At 39.7% G+C, this 15,971-nt stretch overlaps 1 protein-coding gene across 1 annotated transcript in view; it reads right to left on the bottom strand.

Annotated features, from left to right (window-relative positions):
- Positions 1–15,971, bottom strand: part of cntn3a.1 (contactin 3a, tandem duplicate 1) — a 60,515-nt gene that overhangs the window by 10,040 nt on the left and 34,504 nt on the right. Inside the window, exons 12-15 of the mRNA XM_061074627.1 lie at positions 14,526–14,658; positions 10,758–10,908; positions 4,834–4,961; positions 1,369–1,544 (exon numbers count right to left, since the gene is read on the bottom strand). Of these exons, the coding sequence (XP_060930610.1) occupies positions 1,369–1,544; positions 4,834–4,961; positions 10,758–10,908; positions 14,526–14,658 (588 nt within the window). The remainder of the gene's footprint in view (positions 1–1,368; positions 1,545–4,833; positions 4,962–10,757; positions 10,909–14,525; positions 14,659–15,971) is intronic.

The following is a 15,971-nucleotide window of genomic DNA, read 5'->3' as shown; positions in this document are numbered from 1 at the left end:
TTGAGCATGGGACTATTTAGAGCCAAGAGAGAGAGAAATATAGAGAGAGAGAGGAGGTTGCAGCCAACACTGAATATGATGTAAATGCTGCTATGGAGAAAACTGTGTTGGTCTGAAACTGGCAAAGACTCTTGTTGCACCGCTTTGTCTAGAGAGTAAGATGGGGCCAACATATAAATATGTAAATATTACTGAGTGCATGATAAAGAAAAAAATTAAACAGATATTCAAAGATTGAAGGATAATCGCTACATTGATGATGCCTACACCTTCCATACAAACCAATTTCTCAGTGCTATTGTGCTTTGCAAGCTTTAACTTCCTCAAGCTCACAGCAGACTTTAACAATAGCGAAAAGCAAGTCCTATTTTGCGCTTGCAGAAAATACATCTTGAAATTATATTTCCTACAAGAATGTCTCTTTCCATATAGATCTGGCTAGAATAACTATCCACCATGATTATGCCCTTATTTGGCAGAGAATGTGATCGAGTCCATATTTAAATGAACTGCAGAGCTACATGCAATTATAAAGCTCTTGTTGTCGTTCATGATCATGTTGAATGAAAAAAAACAACAAGAGGTGATATAGAAGCCGAGACCTCATAATTGCTTTTCCTAATTAGGAGAAAAATGTATTTAGTGTTAGATGATCACATTAAACGCATGGCTGAACATTTCATAATGAATACCTCAGTTCAGTCTTTTTTCCCCCCTAATAGTAGGAGGTGTTAAAAAGTGGAACAGACAAACATAGAGCTTAAACTAAAGTGGTTACGGATGCCTCCACCAACCTGTGCAGTTTCAATCTACACACATTTATTTACCAGATTCATCTGAAGTCTATGAGTCACTTTCATCTTCCGCAATACGTGTAACATTTCATCTGTGACAGAAGGTAAGAATGTGTCATTTCCTAACACAGAAAATGGTCATTAGTAAGGAAGTACAGCTTGTGCACCTTTCTGAATCATGACTTGTGCTTTGATGGACATAATTGGCCTCTCTGTGTAAATTCTAGCCACTTGATGGTCCCTGATTAGATCCTAGATCCCCCCCCTGGGTGTTCTTTTATTAGAGGGGTAGAGTGAACATTTCAAAGTCAATCATGTTCAAGTGTGAGAATACAGATTGTCAAGAGAACACAGAAGTTCTTGTTTTTTATCTTAAGGAAATGCTACTTTGCCGATAGAAAAATCCGGAGCTTAAAAGATATAAGGTAGTTCTGCCATAATAAAGAGGTCAAAGGTCATGTAAAGACTTAACTCATTAACTTGTGTGTGTGTGTGACACTGGTCTGGAGGGGATGTTTGTGTTTTACCCTGCAGACACAGAAAGATGGAGGCTCAAAGACACAGGGGCACTTACCCCACCGACTTTTTCAAAATACGCCCCATGGCTCCCGAAGTGGATGAGCTGCTCGTTGAAGAACCAGGTGAACTTGAGGTCAAGCGTGGGGTCGTGAGATACCTGACAGGGCAGCACGATGCTCTCCCCCACTGTCACGTCCAGATGACCTGCTGGGCTGGTGATTGCAGTTGGCTCTGGACACAAGGAGCATCAAGTCAGAAAGGTAAGTTATTACAAATGGTTCTCCCTTGTCAAAGAAGATACGCTGTACCCTTTTCTGTTTTTATTTGGGTTTTTATTTCTTTATGTTCTCTATGATATGAGATATAATTGCAAAAAAAAATATGCCACACTCCTGTCCCAGATGTTAACTGAACAAGATGAATTGAGTCTGCCAGCGAGCTTTCTATTGCATCTCTTTCTGCTAGTTCCATATATCAGAGCATGCTCTTACATACCAGGAAACGACAACAGACAGAAAGGGAAATAATAAGCAAACAAAAGGAGAAGCTCAGCCATTACAGCAGGTCAGATCCGAGTCTATAATTTGACTCTGTTTGTGTGGAGGCAAAAAGCCATCCTATTTCATCCTCAGCGTGGTGTGCATCATCATAATCTTCGGTCCGCCTCAGCTGGGTGTCTCATTCGACAGCAGTGCGGAGAATATAGCACAGGAGGAGGAGAAGCCCATACACCACTCCAATGTAAATTATGCATGCATGTCATATGCATCTAATGGACAGGCAAGCCAATGCAGTATGTCAGGGGGAGTAAAGGTCTATATTCAGCTCTGTCAAAACAAGCCAGCTTGTTTATCTCGCACTCCCCTAAGGAGAAGTGACTGGCCACCGCAGTGCATTCCAGGTGAGTCGCGGTAAAGTTTGGCACCGGATGCAAAACGAGACGAGCAAAACTTTCTGCCTCTGATTGCAGAGCTGTCATGTTTGATGCTGGTTCGCCATTATGGACTGGATGGAAAATCACAAATTGGCTCGTCCATTTCCTACATTTTGTGCTTCGCATGGCAATTCTCATTCTGTAAACCTATGGAGGGACAGTATATTTTTAACAACCATAAAAAGATAAGGGACAGAATGGACTGGATTTTAATGCGCTCATTTGATGCGCTCACACAAATTGGTGGTATGTGTTGTTATTTCTGAATATTCCTTGTTAGCCTAATGTTAAATATAAAAAACCTCAAATATTAATATGGAATAGGAAATTTAATGGTAGCTGATATCAACTGTATAAATGTAAGCAAAATTTTAACATAATGAACTTTAATTAGACAGGAGGATGGAAAATGAACCGTGTTCTGAATCTCAAGGACCAGCACTCTTGCAGCGCCTGTCTCTGAAACCACTTTAAAAGCTGCAATAGTTAACATCACCACAATTTTATTTATAAGGCAAAGTAGATGGTGTTAGTAGATGTTGCTTATTTCCACATCCAGATTTGGAGCAACAATATCTTTCAGTAACTAACTAAGTTGTAAGGACAATATTTCCTTGTTTTTAGCTCTGTAGAGCTATGTTGACCAGCTTATTACCTCTGGCCAGGAGGTTATGTTTTTGTCTACATGCTTTTGTTTGTTGATTTGTGTGTCAGTTAGTTGGCATGATTGCACAAAAATTATAAATCATAGATGGCATGAAACTTGCTGGAAGGATGCGATATGGGTCAGGAAGGGACTCATTCAATTTGGTTGCGAATCGTGATCAGGAGGCAATGTCCAGGAATTTCTTTCACTTTCTTTCTTTGACAACAGATTCTGCATTTTTGTTGACTTCTCAGAGAATAATTCATAGCTTTGAAAGAGAAAGACTGGTGCGTTTAGGGGTATGATATTTACGAATGTGAGCAATTTGGTGAAGATTCAAATAATAATCTGGATCTAATGAATTTAAATGTGGTTTCATAAGAGGACTGTTGGGCCTTGGTGGAGTTATGCACCCGAGTACCATTCCAGTTGCTTACTGCAGCATTTCGGCTGTTTGGTGCTGGGAAGCTGGTACACAGGGTGTTTGTAGAGTTTTTTAATAGCTGCCTGCTGTGGCTGCAAAACACACAATGACAAAAAGAGTAACAGTAACTGGCCAGAGAGTTTGACACTGAGTTAAAAACTCACTGTAAAGCTGAGCAAAGCTGACAGCTGCTGATTTGGGGAAGAATTATCTGACCCGTTTAACACTTTCTCCTTGTTTTCACTCTGCCATTTCATAAATGTTGTCAAATATGTGAAATATTGTTGACGAGCCAAGAGCTTTAACTATTTGTCATGAATATTGCAAATCAGTGTCAGACATTCACTGTTTCCCACTAATCATGAGGATTCTTCTGAGCTTTTTCTGTCTCATATTGTTAGAAGGTGAATATTTATATCATAGAACGTTGTCCAAAAAGTCACTTAGGTCTCTGAAAAATTTTGTTGAGAATTTTTCACTCTTGTACGATATTTCAAAGACTATAAGCAAACAATTCATCAGGTAATTAACTCATTAACTTGCAAAAAGTATTGAATTCACAGTATGCATGTATAATCCTGTATAGTGGATTTGAATTGAGTCTGCCAGTATAGTGATTCCGCAGTTAAATGTATGCTTGAGTGCGTAATTGAATACAATGTTCCACCTCTGACCAACATTCTAAATATGCACATTCATGTACAGTATGTTAATTGAAGCCACGCTCGTGTATGTAAAGAGGCTGTGGCCAAAACAATATCAAATTGGGATTCTGCGCAAACTCATTTGCAATTCAAAAACCTTATGAAGGGGGAATCACCAAAAGGCATTTTAATAGAGCCCTGTTGTTTAGAAAGGCAGAGAAAACCCATTGCACTGCAGAAGTGTTTGATTTAAATGGATTGAAGTCTTAAACAAACCGAGCATGGCTATTGAACCACTGGGCAAAAAAAGGTATGAATTAAACATTGAAGTGCATGAGTGCAATGAGCCTTATGTCTCACTTCCTCCAGCCACTGCCACTCAACCAATTGAGCTGTTTATCTGTCAGGTAGGAAGAGGCGGATCTTACCAGCAGCTCGGCCTGTTTAGCCATAAGGTTTATAGTCAGGGTCAGTGCTGCTTAGTTTAAAAGCAACACGTGTCAGTTATGTCCTAAAGCTCTCGTGCAAACGTCAACATCCTTTGTTTTGTGTTCTCAAAAAATAGTGTGGACTGTAAATCATGTGTTGGTTTAGTTCATGAGCTTGAAAACAAAACCTGCAACAAAACTACTGAATCGAAATGGAAACATGCTGTAACCGGTTTTGTAACCTATATATTTGGGGGTAATAACAAACCTACTGCTTGTTTTTATATTGTCTGAATAAATGGAAATGATTGATGCTCTGTATTATGCACTGTGGTTTAAGACCTCTTATTGCCAAGATAAAGAGACAAGCAATATCCACTTATCACTTACAATAAATCAACAAGGGCTCATGTTTTAGACCAAGACAATAAAATAATATCTTACCTTTAACCAAAAGGCTGCCTGCACTGCTCGCTACTCCAAACTGGTTTCTGGCCACACACGTGTAGATTCCAGCATCCACTTTAGTGACATTGGAAATCCGAAGGCTCCCACTATCCAACACAGTTACTCTAAGGGTTGTAAAAAAGAGGATATATATTAATATATATATATAAATACGGTGTATGTAATACCGCATAGGCTAGTTGATAGTACATCAGAATTTGTTCAACAAGTAAAGCACAATCCCTACAAGTGTAAGCATGTAATTCATTTGATACACAGTACGTACAAGTTCAAAATGCATAGAAATATCTATTCTAAATGAGAACGCCCAGTGTCCTGCAGCAGTTTAACTTTAGCCAGGAGTTTATCTCAGTGAATTTTAATTGGTTTCCTGTGACAGAAGGAGAAGCAGTGAGAAGAGTTGCAGTTTGATTTCTCAGCACAAATGTGATAAGAACAGTGAAAGATCCCTTAATGGGAGGAAACTCTCATTTTCAGTGTTGTCTTTTATATTTCAGTAACATTTCACTGGTAGAGATACAACCTCAACCTGCCTGGCTGGGGTAAAGAAATACATTTGAACCGCTTTAGATTCCGAGTTAGAAACATTTCATTTAATCTGCTGGCTTAGTCAGTCCAGACTGATTCACCTGACTCACCAGTCAACAAGGTTCTGATGAGGCATATGATAGTAATAAAGCAACAAAGCTCTGTGTGATTTGAATCCCTCTGTATAATCATGTTGTACATTTAGATTTCATTTTGAACAGTACTGTTTCATGTCGGAGAAACGATTCAATTCCTCAATGATTCCTCTATACCTGAAACCTCCCATTAGTTTGTTAGAAGTGAAAAAGCCTGGAGAGGTAAAACATCCAGAAACACAAGTCCAGTTGCATATGTTCAATTTTACAACTTCTGAAAATATCTAGATACGGAACATTTCAGTGACATTTTTGCAGATGCTTTAATCTTAAGGGTTTCAGAAAAATAAAGAACTGATCCTTCAATACAATTATAGTTTTGGATGACAACTACAGAATTAATAAACTTTATATTATGCTGATCCACTAACGGCACAGAACATTCACTAAAATTTCATTTTAACATGATCTTACTTTAGACTTAACCAAAACCCCTTTGATGCCTCAAACTAACGACTAATTGAACTGCACATCCTGGTCTCACATGTGAAAATGCCTTCATCATTCATTTATTCAAAAAAAGGTGACTATGACGCTAATCCTGATAAATAAAATCTTTAGCTACTATATATATATATATATAAAGGTATTTTCCAGAAAAGGGAGTTGTTGTATTATGTATTAATTTGAGTTCTGGCAGTTTGATAAATTAAACCTTACAAATGTTGTGTGCTAAAAAGGCTTGAATGAGTCCTTTCAAAGTATGTTGATATCAATAAGGCCTTGAATACTGTACAGAGAAGTCGCACAAAGAACGTCTCTGGAAATATGCATAATGCCATTCACTTCGAGCAGATTCAAGGACAGAGTATAAAAGGAGGAAAACATTGAAATGGGTAACTTGTCTGTTAAGACCCAAACACACCTGGAACATCGAAATTCTTAATCAAATTGAAATGAAAGACAAGGCCACAGGTTGCTGAGGCGCACAACAAAAAACATTAATGGTTTGATTCATTCTATTTACCCTGACGCCAAAATGTATTCTTCTTCTAGTGAAAAGCCACATGCGGAACAGAAGAGTTTGATTAAAAGCCAAAATGGATTTATAAATGTGTTCAGCATGGGGATGATGCAACAGGACCATTCATTTCCATCAGATATCACTAATACTACGCCGGGATAACGAATCACTAAATTATTAATTTATAATACCTTAGATTCATGTTTGATCCGTTTGTCTTTCCTGTCATCGAGGCATTCCAGCTGATTCAGAGAAAATGTGATTCCCTCATTCTCTCCTTTGATCTCTGTAATTACTGAAGGTAATCTATCACATCCCTGAAAAGACAGTGTGACAGAGGTTTTTGCTGACTTCCTCCATTCACCGTCTTTTTCACATTACTGAAAAATGTTTCACAGCCCTTCTATGATTTGAGGCTCTGGTCATTTCTGTCTTTTCCTAATGCAACTCAAGGTAATCATTCTGAAATAAATACAGTTTAAAGATGTTTGTTCATATATAACGTGTGAGCAGTATGTTGTATTTTTTACATAATTTAGCTGTACTCTTTGTGTTAATTGCATTAATTATATATATTTGTCTTATTTCGGCTAAACGGTCTTATCCTGATGAGGTTGTAATCAAAGATTATACATAAAGATGGATGACATGATAAAGAAGTTAAAAAATTCTGCCTCCTCCATGTTAGAGGATGGAATAGGGGTCAAACACTTTATTTTTTATCAAAGATGGTTTCACTCGTTGTAGGAAGTTCTTCTTATTTATTTTTCCAGTAGGTTTGGTTTTAATTAGTGACTTGATGCTGCTCGATCCCCTGATTATTACTGCACAGACCCCAAATGCGCAAGATGACAGCATTGGTATCCAGGATATTTTGGCTTCTTTTCTTGATATTTGGAGGAAATGGAGATGTGTTGTCCATATTTACATAGAATCTATGATTGTAATCCACAGAGTCTAATTATCTATTTGTTAAAAAGATTCATTATGAAAGTGAAATTGAGAAATCAGATACACCCAGTAACACTCCAGCAGCTCTGCACACATGAAGAAAAAGATCCCTGCAAGGATCAATAAAATATCACGTTGTTAAAAATAGATTAGTTAGTTTATTTTGGCCTGATGTTATCAAAGTTATTACAAACTATGAAGCTTCATGAGCACAGATTAGTGTTTCAGGATGTTAAACAGTTATTTGATTTAGCCGACTTACTGTTAGCCAACAGTACGTATATTCAGGATAATATCCACATGATGGGATTGTTTCATGAGAGTCATTTGTCAGAGAGAAAAATTGCAATTCTGAATAAACACTTAATGTGTGTAGGAGAAATGTGTTATTGGCATTTCTGATGCAGAAAAGGGAGAAAATGCTTTAACTTCACCTCTTTCAGAAACTGGCGCTACAGTGGAAAATCCATTCACGGGTAATTTCTTCAGTCAGAAAGGTCATGCCAATTTGATCAGATTATATTCGACAAGTTGTTTGATACTTCCTTCCAAACTCGGTTGTATAACAATTTCTTGAGTCACGTTTCAAATGTATTAGCCCACTGATAAATGCTGTGCCCTGAGAATCCTTACTGGAAGCTCCCTTCTTATCTTCTGAACTGCGCACAACGGTGTAATGGGGTTGAGACGATGTTTCAAAGAAGAACTTGAAAGATCCCTTGAAGGCGGCCTGGACCTCCCCTCATGATCAAAAATGGCCCGTAATGCCTTAAAGGCTGGAAGAATTAAAATACATTTGCCTCTTCAAGAGAGTCCATTCCCCATGGAACCGGGGGTATATTCTCCTTACTGAACTGAGGGCTTCCTTTGTAATGGACTATAACAAAGAGTTATGGATATGAGATGTCACAGGGATAAGACTTGCCATTAAAGTGTGCAGTAGCCTATGTCAGGCTTCCTCCTCCCAAGGCTCCAAAGGAGCAGTTCAGGATAAGGATGTGCGGAGCGTTATCGGTGTGAAATGCCCTCACTTTGTTCCCTTTTTCCCTCGAATGTTGCCCTGGAGCAATTAAGGTATTGGAGAAATTTTTGGGATACATAAAATCTTGAGCAGAGAGATATCGTAAACAGCCGCTTCACCTCAACCTTATAAAGTAAGCTGCTGGCTGTAATTTGAAAGCCTACTGTGTCTCCCTATGGTGTGACAAAAACTAAGAGACTGTAAATGAAAAACATAATTCTAACCACTTAAGAAGGATTGTATAATCAACTCAGTATATTACGGGAAACTTGCCGTCTTCTCTGGCACTCCTTAATTAATTCACTAGCGATGCACTCTCCGCTTTGGCAACACGTCTGGAGAAGATCTCCGTGTTTTAGCAGCAGGATTATAAATGGATTAATTTACATGATAAAGCAATATCTTTTAGCATAACAATCTCAAAGTGGTTGAGTCTAAAGGTAATATTCCTAAGAGCTTCTTCCTATATCCCTTTTACAGATGCTAGCAGTGGTCAGCGGTGAAATTAAATTAGGGTAAGCCCTCTATCGTTAACCTCCTAGCTGCCTTCGTGAGTGCACTGAAACACACTTACAAGGATATCTTGTTATACAGTCTGGGATATGAGCTGATGTAGGTATCATCACCGCATGATTTCATTAACTAATCAGATCCTGCCTTGTTCTTCCTTGATTTGTTCTCCCCTGCTCCACATCCTTGAAAACATTATCCCCGGAAGATTAGAAGGAATTATGGGTATTTTAGTTGAGCCAGTGGGATGGATTAGTGTTGTGCCACTGCTGTAATAGCATTGGTAGCAGCTCCACTTCGATATGGGGGGGAAAGCAAATGCTAACGAGCCAGCACCAGGGGAATGGGTTTGCGAGAGATGTTGCAATAACGTTAAAGCCCAACATCTTGTATGCAGCTCAGCCGCTTCAGGGCAGGGCTGTAACGTTAAATCTCAAATGCGATATCTTTGCCTTTATGGGCTCGACCGACATTGCACATTGCAGTATGGATGCATTTTCCTCTCAATACTTAAGAGGATGATAAATCTGCAAGCTGGGTCCAACATTTAGCAGGGCCTCTGCAACACATAATCTTCGTGCTGATTCTGCTGCTCCCCCTCAAATAAAACATCTCTCTCCGGTAAAAAAAAGATGTTTCAGCCCGGTATTAAGCTAAACCTTTAGTTTCCCTAGCACCCTGTCTGACTGTACCACCCTGGAAGTACAGGCACATGTCACTGCATGTGCCAGCAGGTGTGCTTGTCCTCCTGCAAATAAAAAAGATGATGTCAAAGAAGAAAGTGGAAATGCGTGATTTGTGTAGGTCGCACTCGGTGTTATACAATGTAATACTATGAAAGCACAACTGAAAGTTAATGATTCCCACTGTAATCTTGTTTTCTAGCTCTTGTAACTATAATAGTGAAAATGTAACCAGATGGTGACATTTTATAAAATCATTAAATATGGTTCCTGTGACGGCCCTTTTTTGCAGGTGATTCTACATTTGAAACAAACAAAATGTGTGTCCAGCTTCTCAACCAATCACTTCCTGTTTGCTTCAACATGAGAAGAAACAGTATGAATGCGGATCAATCACTAACCACTGCTGCTACTTCTACCTTGAACAGCATTATACCTTCAGGGGGAGAAGTGTTTTTTCTTGTCTCATTACCAATTTATTTTTTTCTGCTCCTCTCCAACAAACAAGTATTGCATTGATCTGCACTTAACCTAATTTCTAATAAAACAAGGTGTCCGCCTATAGTTCCCCCGGTGCCACCATCACTATCACAGAAGAATGTCTGTATTTCAGCAGCTAGCCGCTGATCAGTCCTTTTGGGGATTTCATCTGCTTCTTCCGTGTCTCACTGGTAGTCTGGATCATCCTCTGCCTCTCGCTCTAATGACCCTCCAGGCCTTACATGCTGCTAATGAGCTGATAGATCAGCGCATCGATCCAAGCGCTGCAGTCTAGGAACAACCAATTACCTTAAGTAAACAGAGACAAGCTCTGAGCACAGGCAGGAGAGGAAAGTACAACGGAGTTCAGGGCAGACTTGAATAGAGCAAAGGGAGGAAGTGGTGGAATGCAGAACATGTTATGCAGTTTAAATTGTGTTGTTTCCCACTGTGGTTCCTTTCTTTGCAGTTTGTCACTATGAATATCAAGTAGGGAATAATGAAATAACAAGCGGATGAAATACTACCCTGAAGGTAGAACAGACAAACTAAACATCTGTGATCCCACACACAACGCACTTACTGCTCTACACAAAGAAACCTGGTACCTGTGGCTCTCTCGGAGGGCTTCCTTCCCCTTCCTCCAAGAAATCACGCCTCGAGGTGACATCCTAGGCTTGCATTCGATCAGAATGTCGCCCCCCTGTCGGGCCAGAGTTTGTGCCTTCAACAAGTTCTGGGAGAAGTCTGGAGCGATGGCTGATGGAGAAAAATAGAAAGAGAGGAGCGTAAGTCCTGTGAGTGAGAGAAAGAGGTTTCATTTACTGTGTGCTAAAGGGAGAGAGAGAGGAGCAAAGGGGTAGAGCTGTTGCAAAAATGACATCGGAGGGGCATCCTGTAAACATCCAGGTCACTCCATCCATTAGGTAGGTCAGCTCTCGCCTCCTTTCCTCTCCCCACACATACACACGTGTGCCTCACACACAGGGAGCCTCACATGCACACATCAATACAGACGCGGTACATCTGTTTCAGGAAGATATTTCTTTTAGAGGAAAGTGGGTTGTCTAGATCCCTGAATTTTCCTTAGAAGGACATTATGCATTACGAATTAAGCCCCAAGGATCTGAAGCAAAAACGAGAGAATGTAAAACGAGAAGGAGGCTTTGTTGCCGCTCCTTTAGGCCTTAATTACTAAGGCGCCGTCGTCTGGAGCTGTTTTGTATGCGCACCGACTCAGCGGAAAGCTCTTCAAAGTGAACACACAGCCTGGCGCCAGTGACATGGCTGAGCACCTGCCAACGCATGCTGGTGTACGTGCATACACAGAAATACACAACTTAATACACACGTATTAATATACACGGAGCACCTCAGCATTCGTTCTTGACACTAAGTGTGAACTGCCAGAGTTTCATTAATCAACAGAGGAGATATTTGTCATAGTTGTCTTCTCAAAACACATGGGCGGAATGTATTTGAACTCTTATCTTAAAAGTGCTGTTTGTCATGAACCTGTTTTCTTGCCGCAGGAGCAGGTGGTGGTGATGGTCGCTTGCCAACAGCTTCAGCCATTGTAGCATTAACAGGAAATGCAAAAGCAAAGTCCTTGGATGTGTGAACCTGCTTGGTAATAACACCTGATTGTGATTCAGAAAAGGGCTTCAAACACGTCCTTCGAGTTGTGCTACTTCTTCTGTGCAGACTGTACGCTACAGTGACTCGCAAATGAAAGGTGATGAGATGAGCCAGCTGGACAGGAGCTTGCTGCTGAGCATGCTAACTTCAGTGGAAGCAGAACAAAGTTAAGATTGGTGTTGCTTTACACCACAGGGAGACAGACGCGGCAAGTAAACGGTATGAAGTTTGTTACTGAATGACAACGTTTCATTGTCTGTCACTGCAATAGACATGTTTGCTTTCAAATCATCAGTATGAAGTTATTCGTTGATTGCAGAGTTTAATGGCAAATGAATATTGAAATCACTGGGATTTTCTTCCTGGGAGCTTTAAATAGGTAGCAATCCTGGAAGACAGTGGAACAAGTACAACGAGAAATCTTTTTAGTGCCATTCTGGAAAAAGAAAATTGAACAAGTGAAATTTAATGATTATTGCAAGACAGTAAATAAAGGGAAATCTTTCACTTCTATCTCTCAAAATGTCTATCAATATGGCCAACAGGCATTAAACCGCACACGAACATCATACTAATGCTGCGTCGAGTCTCCCTCTCAATACAGCTTCAATTCTTCATGGCATGGATTCCATTAGATGTTGGAAATATTCCTTCGAGATTCTGCTCCATGTTAACAGACATGACTGCTTCACATAATCCGTGCAGATTTGTAAGAAAGAGGTTCACTTCGCCAATCTCCCATTCTACCACATCCCAGATGGATTAAGAGCTGGAGACTGGGGAGTCCTCTTAGTACAATGAATTCATCGTCATGTTAATGCGATCATTTTTCTTCGTAAGGTAGTGCTTTATCTTTCTGGGAGAAACTAAGATTGTAAGTTGTTGCCATAAGGGGATGCACATGGTTCGATAAATTGTGGCATTCAAATAATGATAGACTGGTATTAAGGGGCTAAGACTGGTTACAAAAGCCTTAACCCTAGATATCAAAAGCCTTGTAATACAAAATGTCAATACTCTAGTCATACTCTTCCGCATTTATGAGCCAGTAAGCATGTAGCATGTTTGAACCAAGATCTAATAATGCTGGTGATTGGCTGTCTAACTTGCACACACACATCATAAAGGTGAGCAGCAGAAACTAAACGATATAGGCCTTGTGTGCCAGTGTGTGTGTGTGTGTGTGTGCTTGTGTGTTGTTGTATTTTGAGAGGCTTGAGTGCAGTGTGTGTCGCAAAGTAGGTATAAAAGTGTCTAAGAAATCAAAAGTGTGGCTCCATTTTTATCTGCAAATATATTTTATATGAATATGCAGAAAGAACATTGCTGACAAGCCTGGCAATGCAATGAACTTGATGAAACACCTGAACGTGCGTGAAATAACTGCGGGAGCAGAAAGTTTCTCCGTGTTCGACTGCGAGAAGAACTGACCCCAGCTGGATACCCTCTCATCCAAAACTTCTGAGGACAGCGCTACGGCTTGTATTTTAGCAGATAAGGTTCAGCAAACAGGGGAGAATATAGGCCACCAGTAAAAGCTGTAGTGGATCTCTACAGCTCTAATCAGCTCCAGAAACGCACACACTCCCCACCGGAGTTTGCGTTGCTCTTACAGGAAAATTATATAAAGCTATGGCAAGAAAAAAGAGTGCTTCTATCCCTAATGCAATTGATATGCTCAACTACAACTAATTTTTTTTAATGTCTACTTATCTTTTCATATTTATTTACCTGTTGGTGGAAATTTTCCCTCTACCTACAAGAAACTCTTTTTATTTATTTGGCTCATCTGAGATCAGTTTCAGGAATACTCAATCTATATAACCATATGACATCAACAATCATGCCACATTCAAAGTCACTAGAATCACATAATTTATGATGTTTGTGAAGAAAAGCTCCTGAATTGTATCAGCATGAGTGTATCCATTATACTGCTGACGTGTGATTGGCTGATTGGATAATTAGGTGTACAAGTGATCCTTATAGAGCACTCGGGGGGGACGCCCCAGTCAAGACAATCATATTTGTAATGTCTCTGCTTTTTACAGTTAAATAGAAAAAAGTAGGATTACACATTAACACACAGCAGTACTCTGGGAAAACCAAAAAGGAAATTAGCCTATGTGCTTAAAAATCACAACACGTAACTATAGAAACCAAGCAAAGTGTTGCTCTTGTGTTCCTGCTGCAGCTAACCGCTCACTCCCATTTTCCAACCTGACGGCAGACCAGCATCTCATGTGGTCACTTGATTATGTGACTTGATGCCGTGCACTTCTGGACAAGGTTCTTCAGGCGAAGAATTGTGGACCTAAATGTTTTAGCCTCCGCCGAGGAAAAAATAGACACAAAATTGGACTTATGCCTTTCAGCTTTCATTTAAAAGGTTGGACAATGTGTTTAGCCTTCAGAATGAGGATTAAGAGCATTAGGGTTTTTTAAATAGAATATGTTGGTAAGCCAGTTGGCAAAATAAATGCACTACACATGTTTCAGACATGTGTAGCAAATGTTCTGCCAATATGACTGTAAGTGTAGGAGATATGACCTCAAATGTACCTTTAATTACATTGTAGTGCTCCACCAAGCTGGCTGGTGTTTTACAATTTTGGCAACATTCGCCCAAAAAATGTGTCCATCGGTTACCATTTAAAAATCATCACGGAAACGGCCCAAGCACAAGTTCACACAGTGCATTTAGAGAAATCTACAGTCTTGCATGCGTTTGGACTTACCTATGACTCGCAGCTCTGCGTTGGTGAATATTCGGCCATGCTTGTTCTCTGCCACACACTGGTACATGCCGATGTCAGCCAGATTCAAGTTATTGATTGTCAGCACTCCATTATTCGCCTGAACTCTGTCCTGCTGAAGACACACACACACACGCACACACACACACACACACACACATATATGCATTTAACGACCACGTGACTTGTGAATGGAAGCTGCAGAGCAAACCTGACAACAAACATAAACTGGTTTTGACAAGGTGAACAGTCAGCAGAAGGTGCTCGCCCTCTGGTGTAAATATAAGCCCCAATACAGCCCCAGGTTTAAATCCAATCCTCCTCTCTGCTGGTGTCTGTGTGTGCTCATTCAGGTAATAAGTACTTGCTGAAATAATATGTGATGAAAGCACTGTAATTAAAATCATACTGTTTCTCTGCTGTGTCCCATTGTCCATGTTTCTGGACACTTACATCCAATATTCAGTTTCCGTCTGTCCTCAAAAATAATATCTGGTTCTCAGGCTTGTCATTAACTGTGTCTGTCTGCTGTTGCTAGGGTAAGGGGGTGCACTGCCTGTCTCTCACATTAATAACCTGTCTCTCACATTAATAAAGACAGACAGCATGCAAACTTCTTTTCAGCAGGTAGGATGTTGGAAGGTGCATAAACAACAGAATCGCTGTCTCCAGATTTTGATTGCACTCTTGGAATTTGGAGGAAAGCAATCGACTGTCGCTTGACCAGGATTAGGCCGGTAGATAAACTGGTCACATGTCACATATATAATCTTGGGTCAGATTATTAAATGCTTCATACAGACTAGGAGCAAAAAAGTCAGTCCTGTTATAGTCAGTGGAGTTGTTTAGCAATTGGGTGATGATTACAGTTTTTAGTCCTAATCAGAATGTAGGCTGCTGCATTTTAGTTGACCTTCAGCTGCTGAACAGCTTTAACTGTGAAGAGGACATTACAATACTCTGTTCTGTTGGTGAAAAAAGGACAATTATAATCAAACCATCCGATATAATGATTAAACCATACAGTCTGTAAACTGTTATAACTGCAATTTATAACTGCATCACTGTTTTATTCTAGACATTGGTTAAAATGTTGGATGAAATAATAAAAGTTGTAATGTAACTGTTCATTCTACTACTTCTCATGTATCAAATGGGCTTTTTTTCAAATATCTTGTTATATGTCTGTGCTTCAATCTAATATTTACATGTTTTGTTTTGCATTCAGAAATTTGGGTCATTCACCTTCATTTAGACAAAACTAACATTTATTACTTATTCAGCGCAATTTACACGGTTGTGTCCTGACCTTTCACTTAATATAAGAAATTGAATAAAGTTCAAAACACTATTACATAATAGAAATCCTGGACTAAAACTCTTCTGAGGTGAGTAATTAGGGCTATGTATTGCCATTGTAAGTACCCC

This window comes from Limanda limanda, chromosome 7 (genome assembly GCF_963576545.1).
Source record: "Limanda limanda chromosome 7, fLimLim1.1, whole genome shotgun sequence".
NCBI classification, from domain to species: Eukaryota; Metazoa; Chordata; class Actinopteri; order Pleuronectiformes; family Pleuronectidae; genus Limanda; species Limanda limanda.
This window is presented reverse-complemented; position numbering and strand designations above follow the sequence as displayed.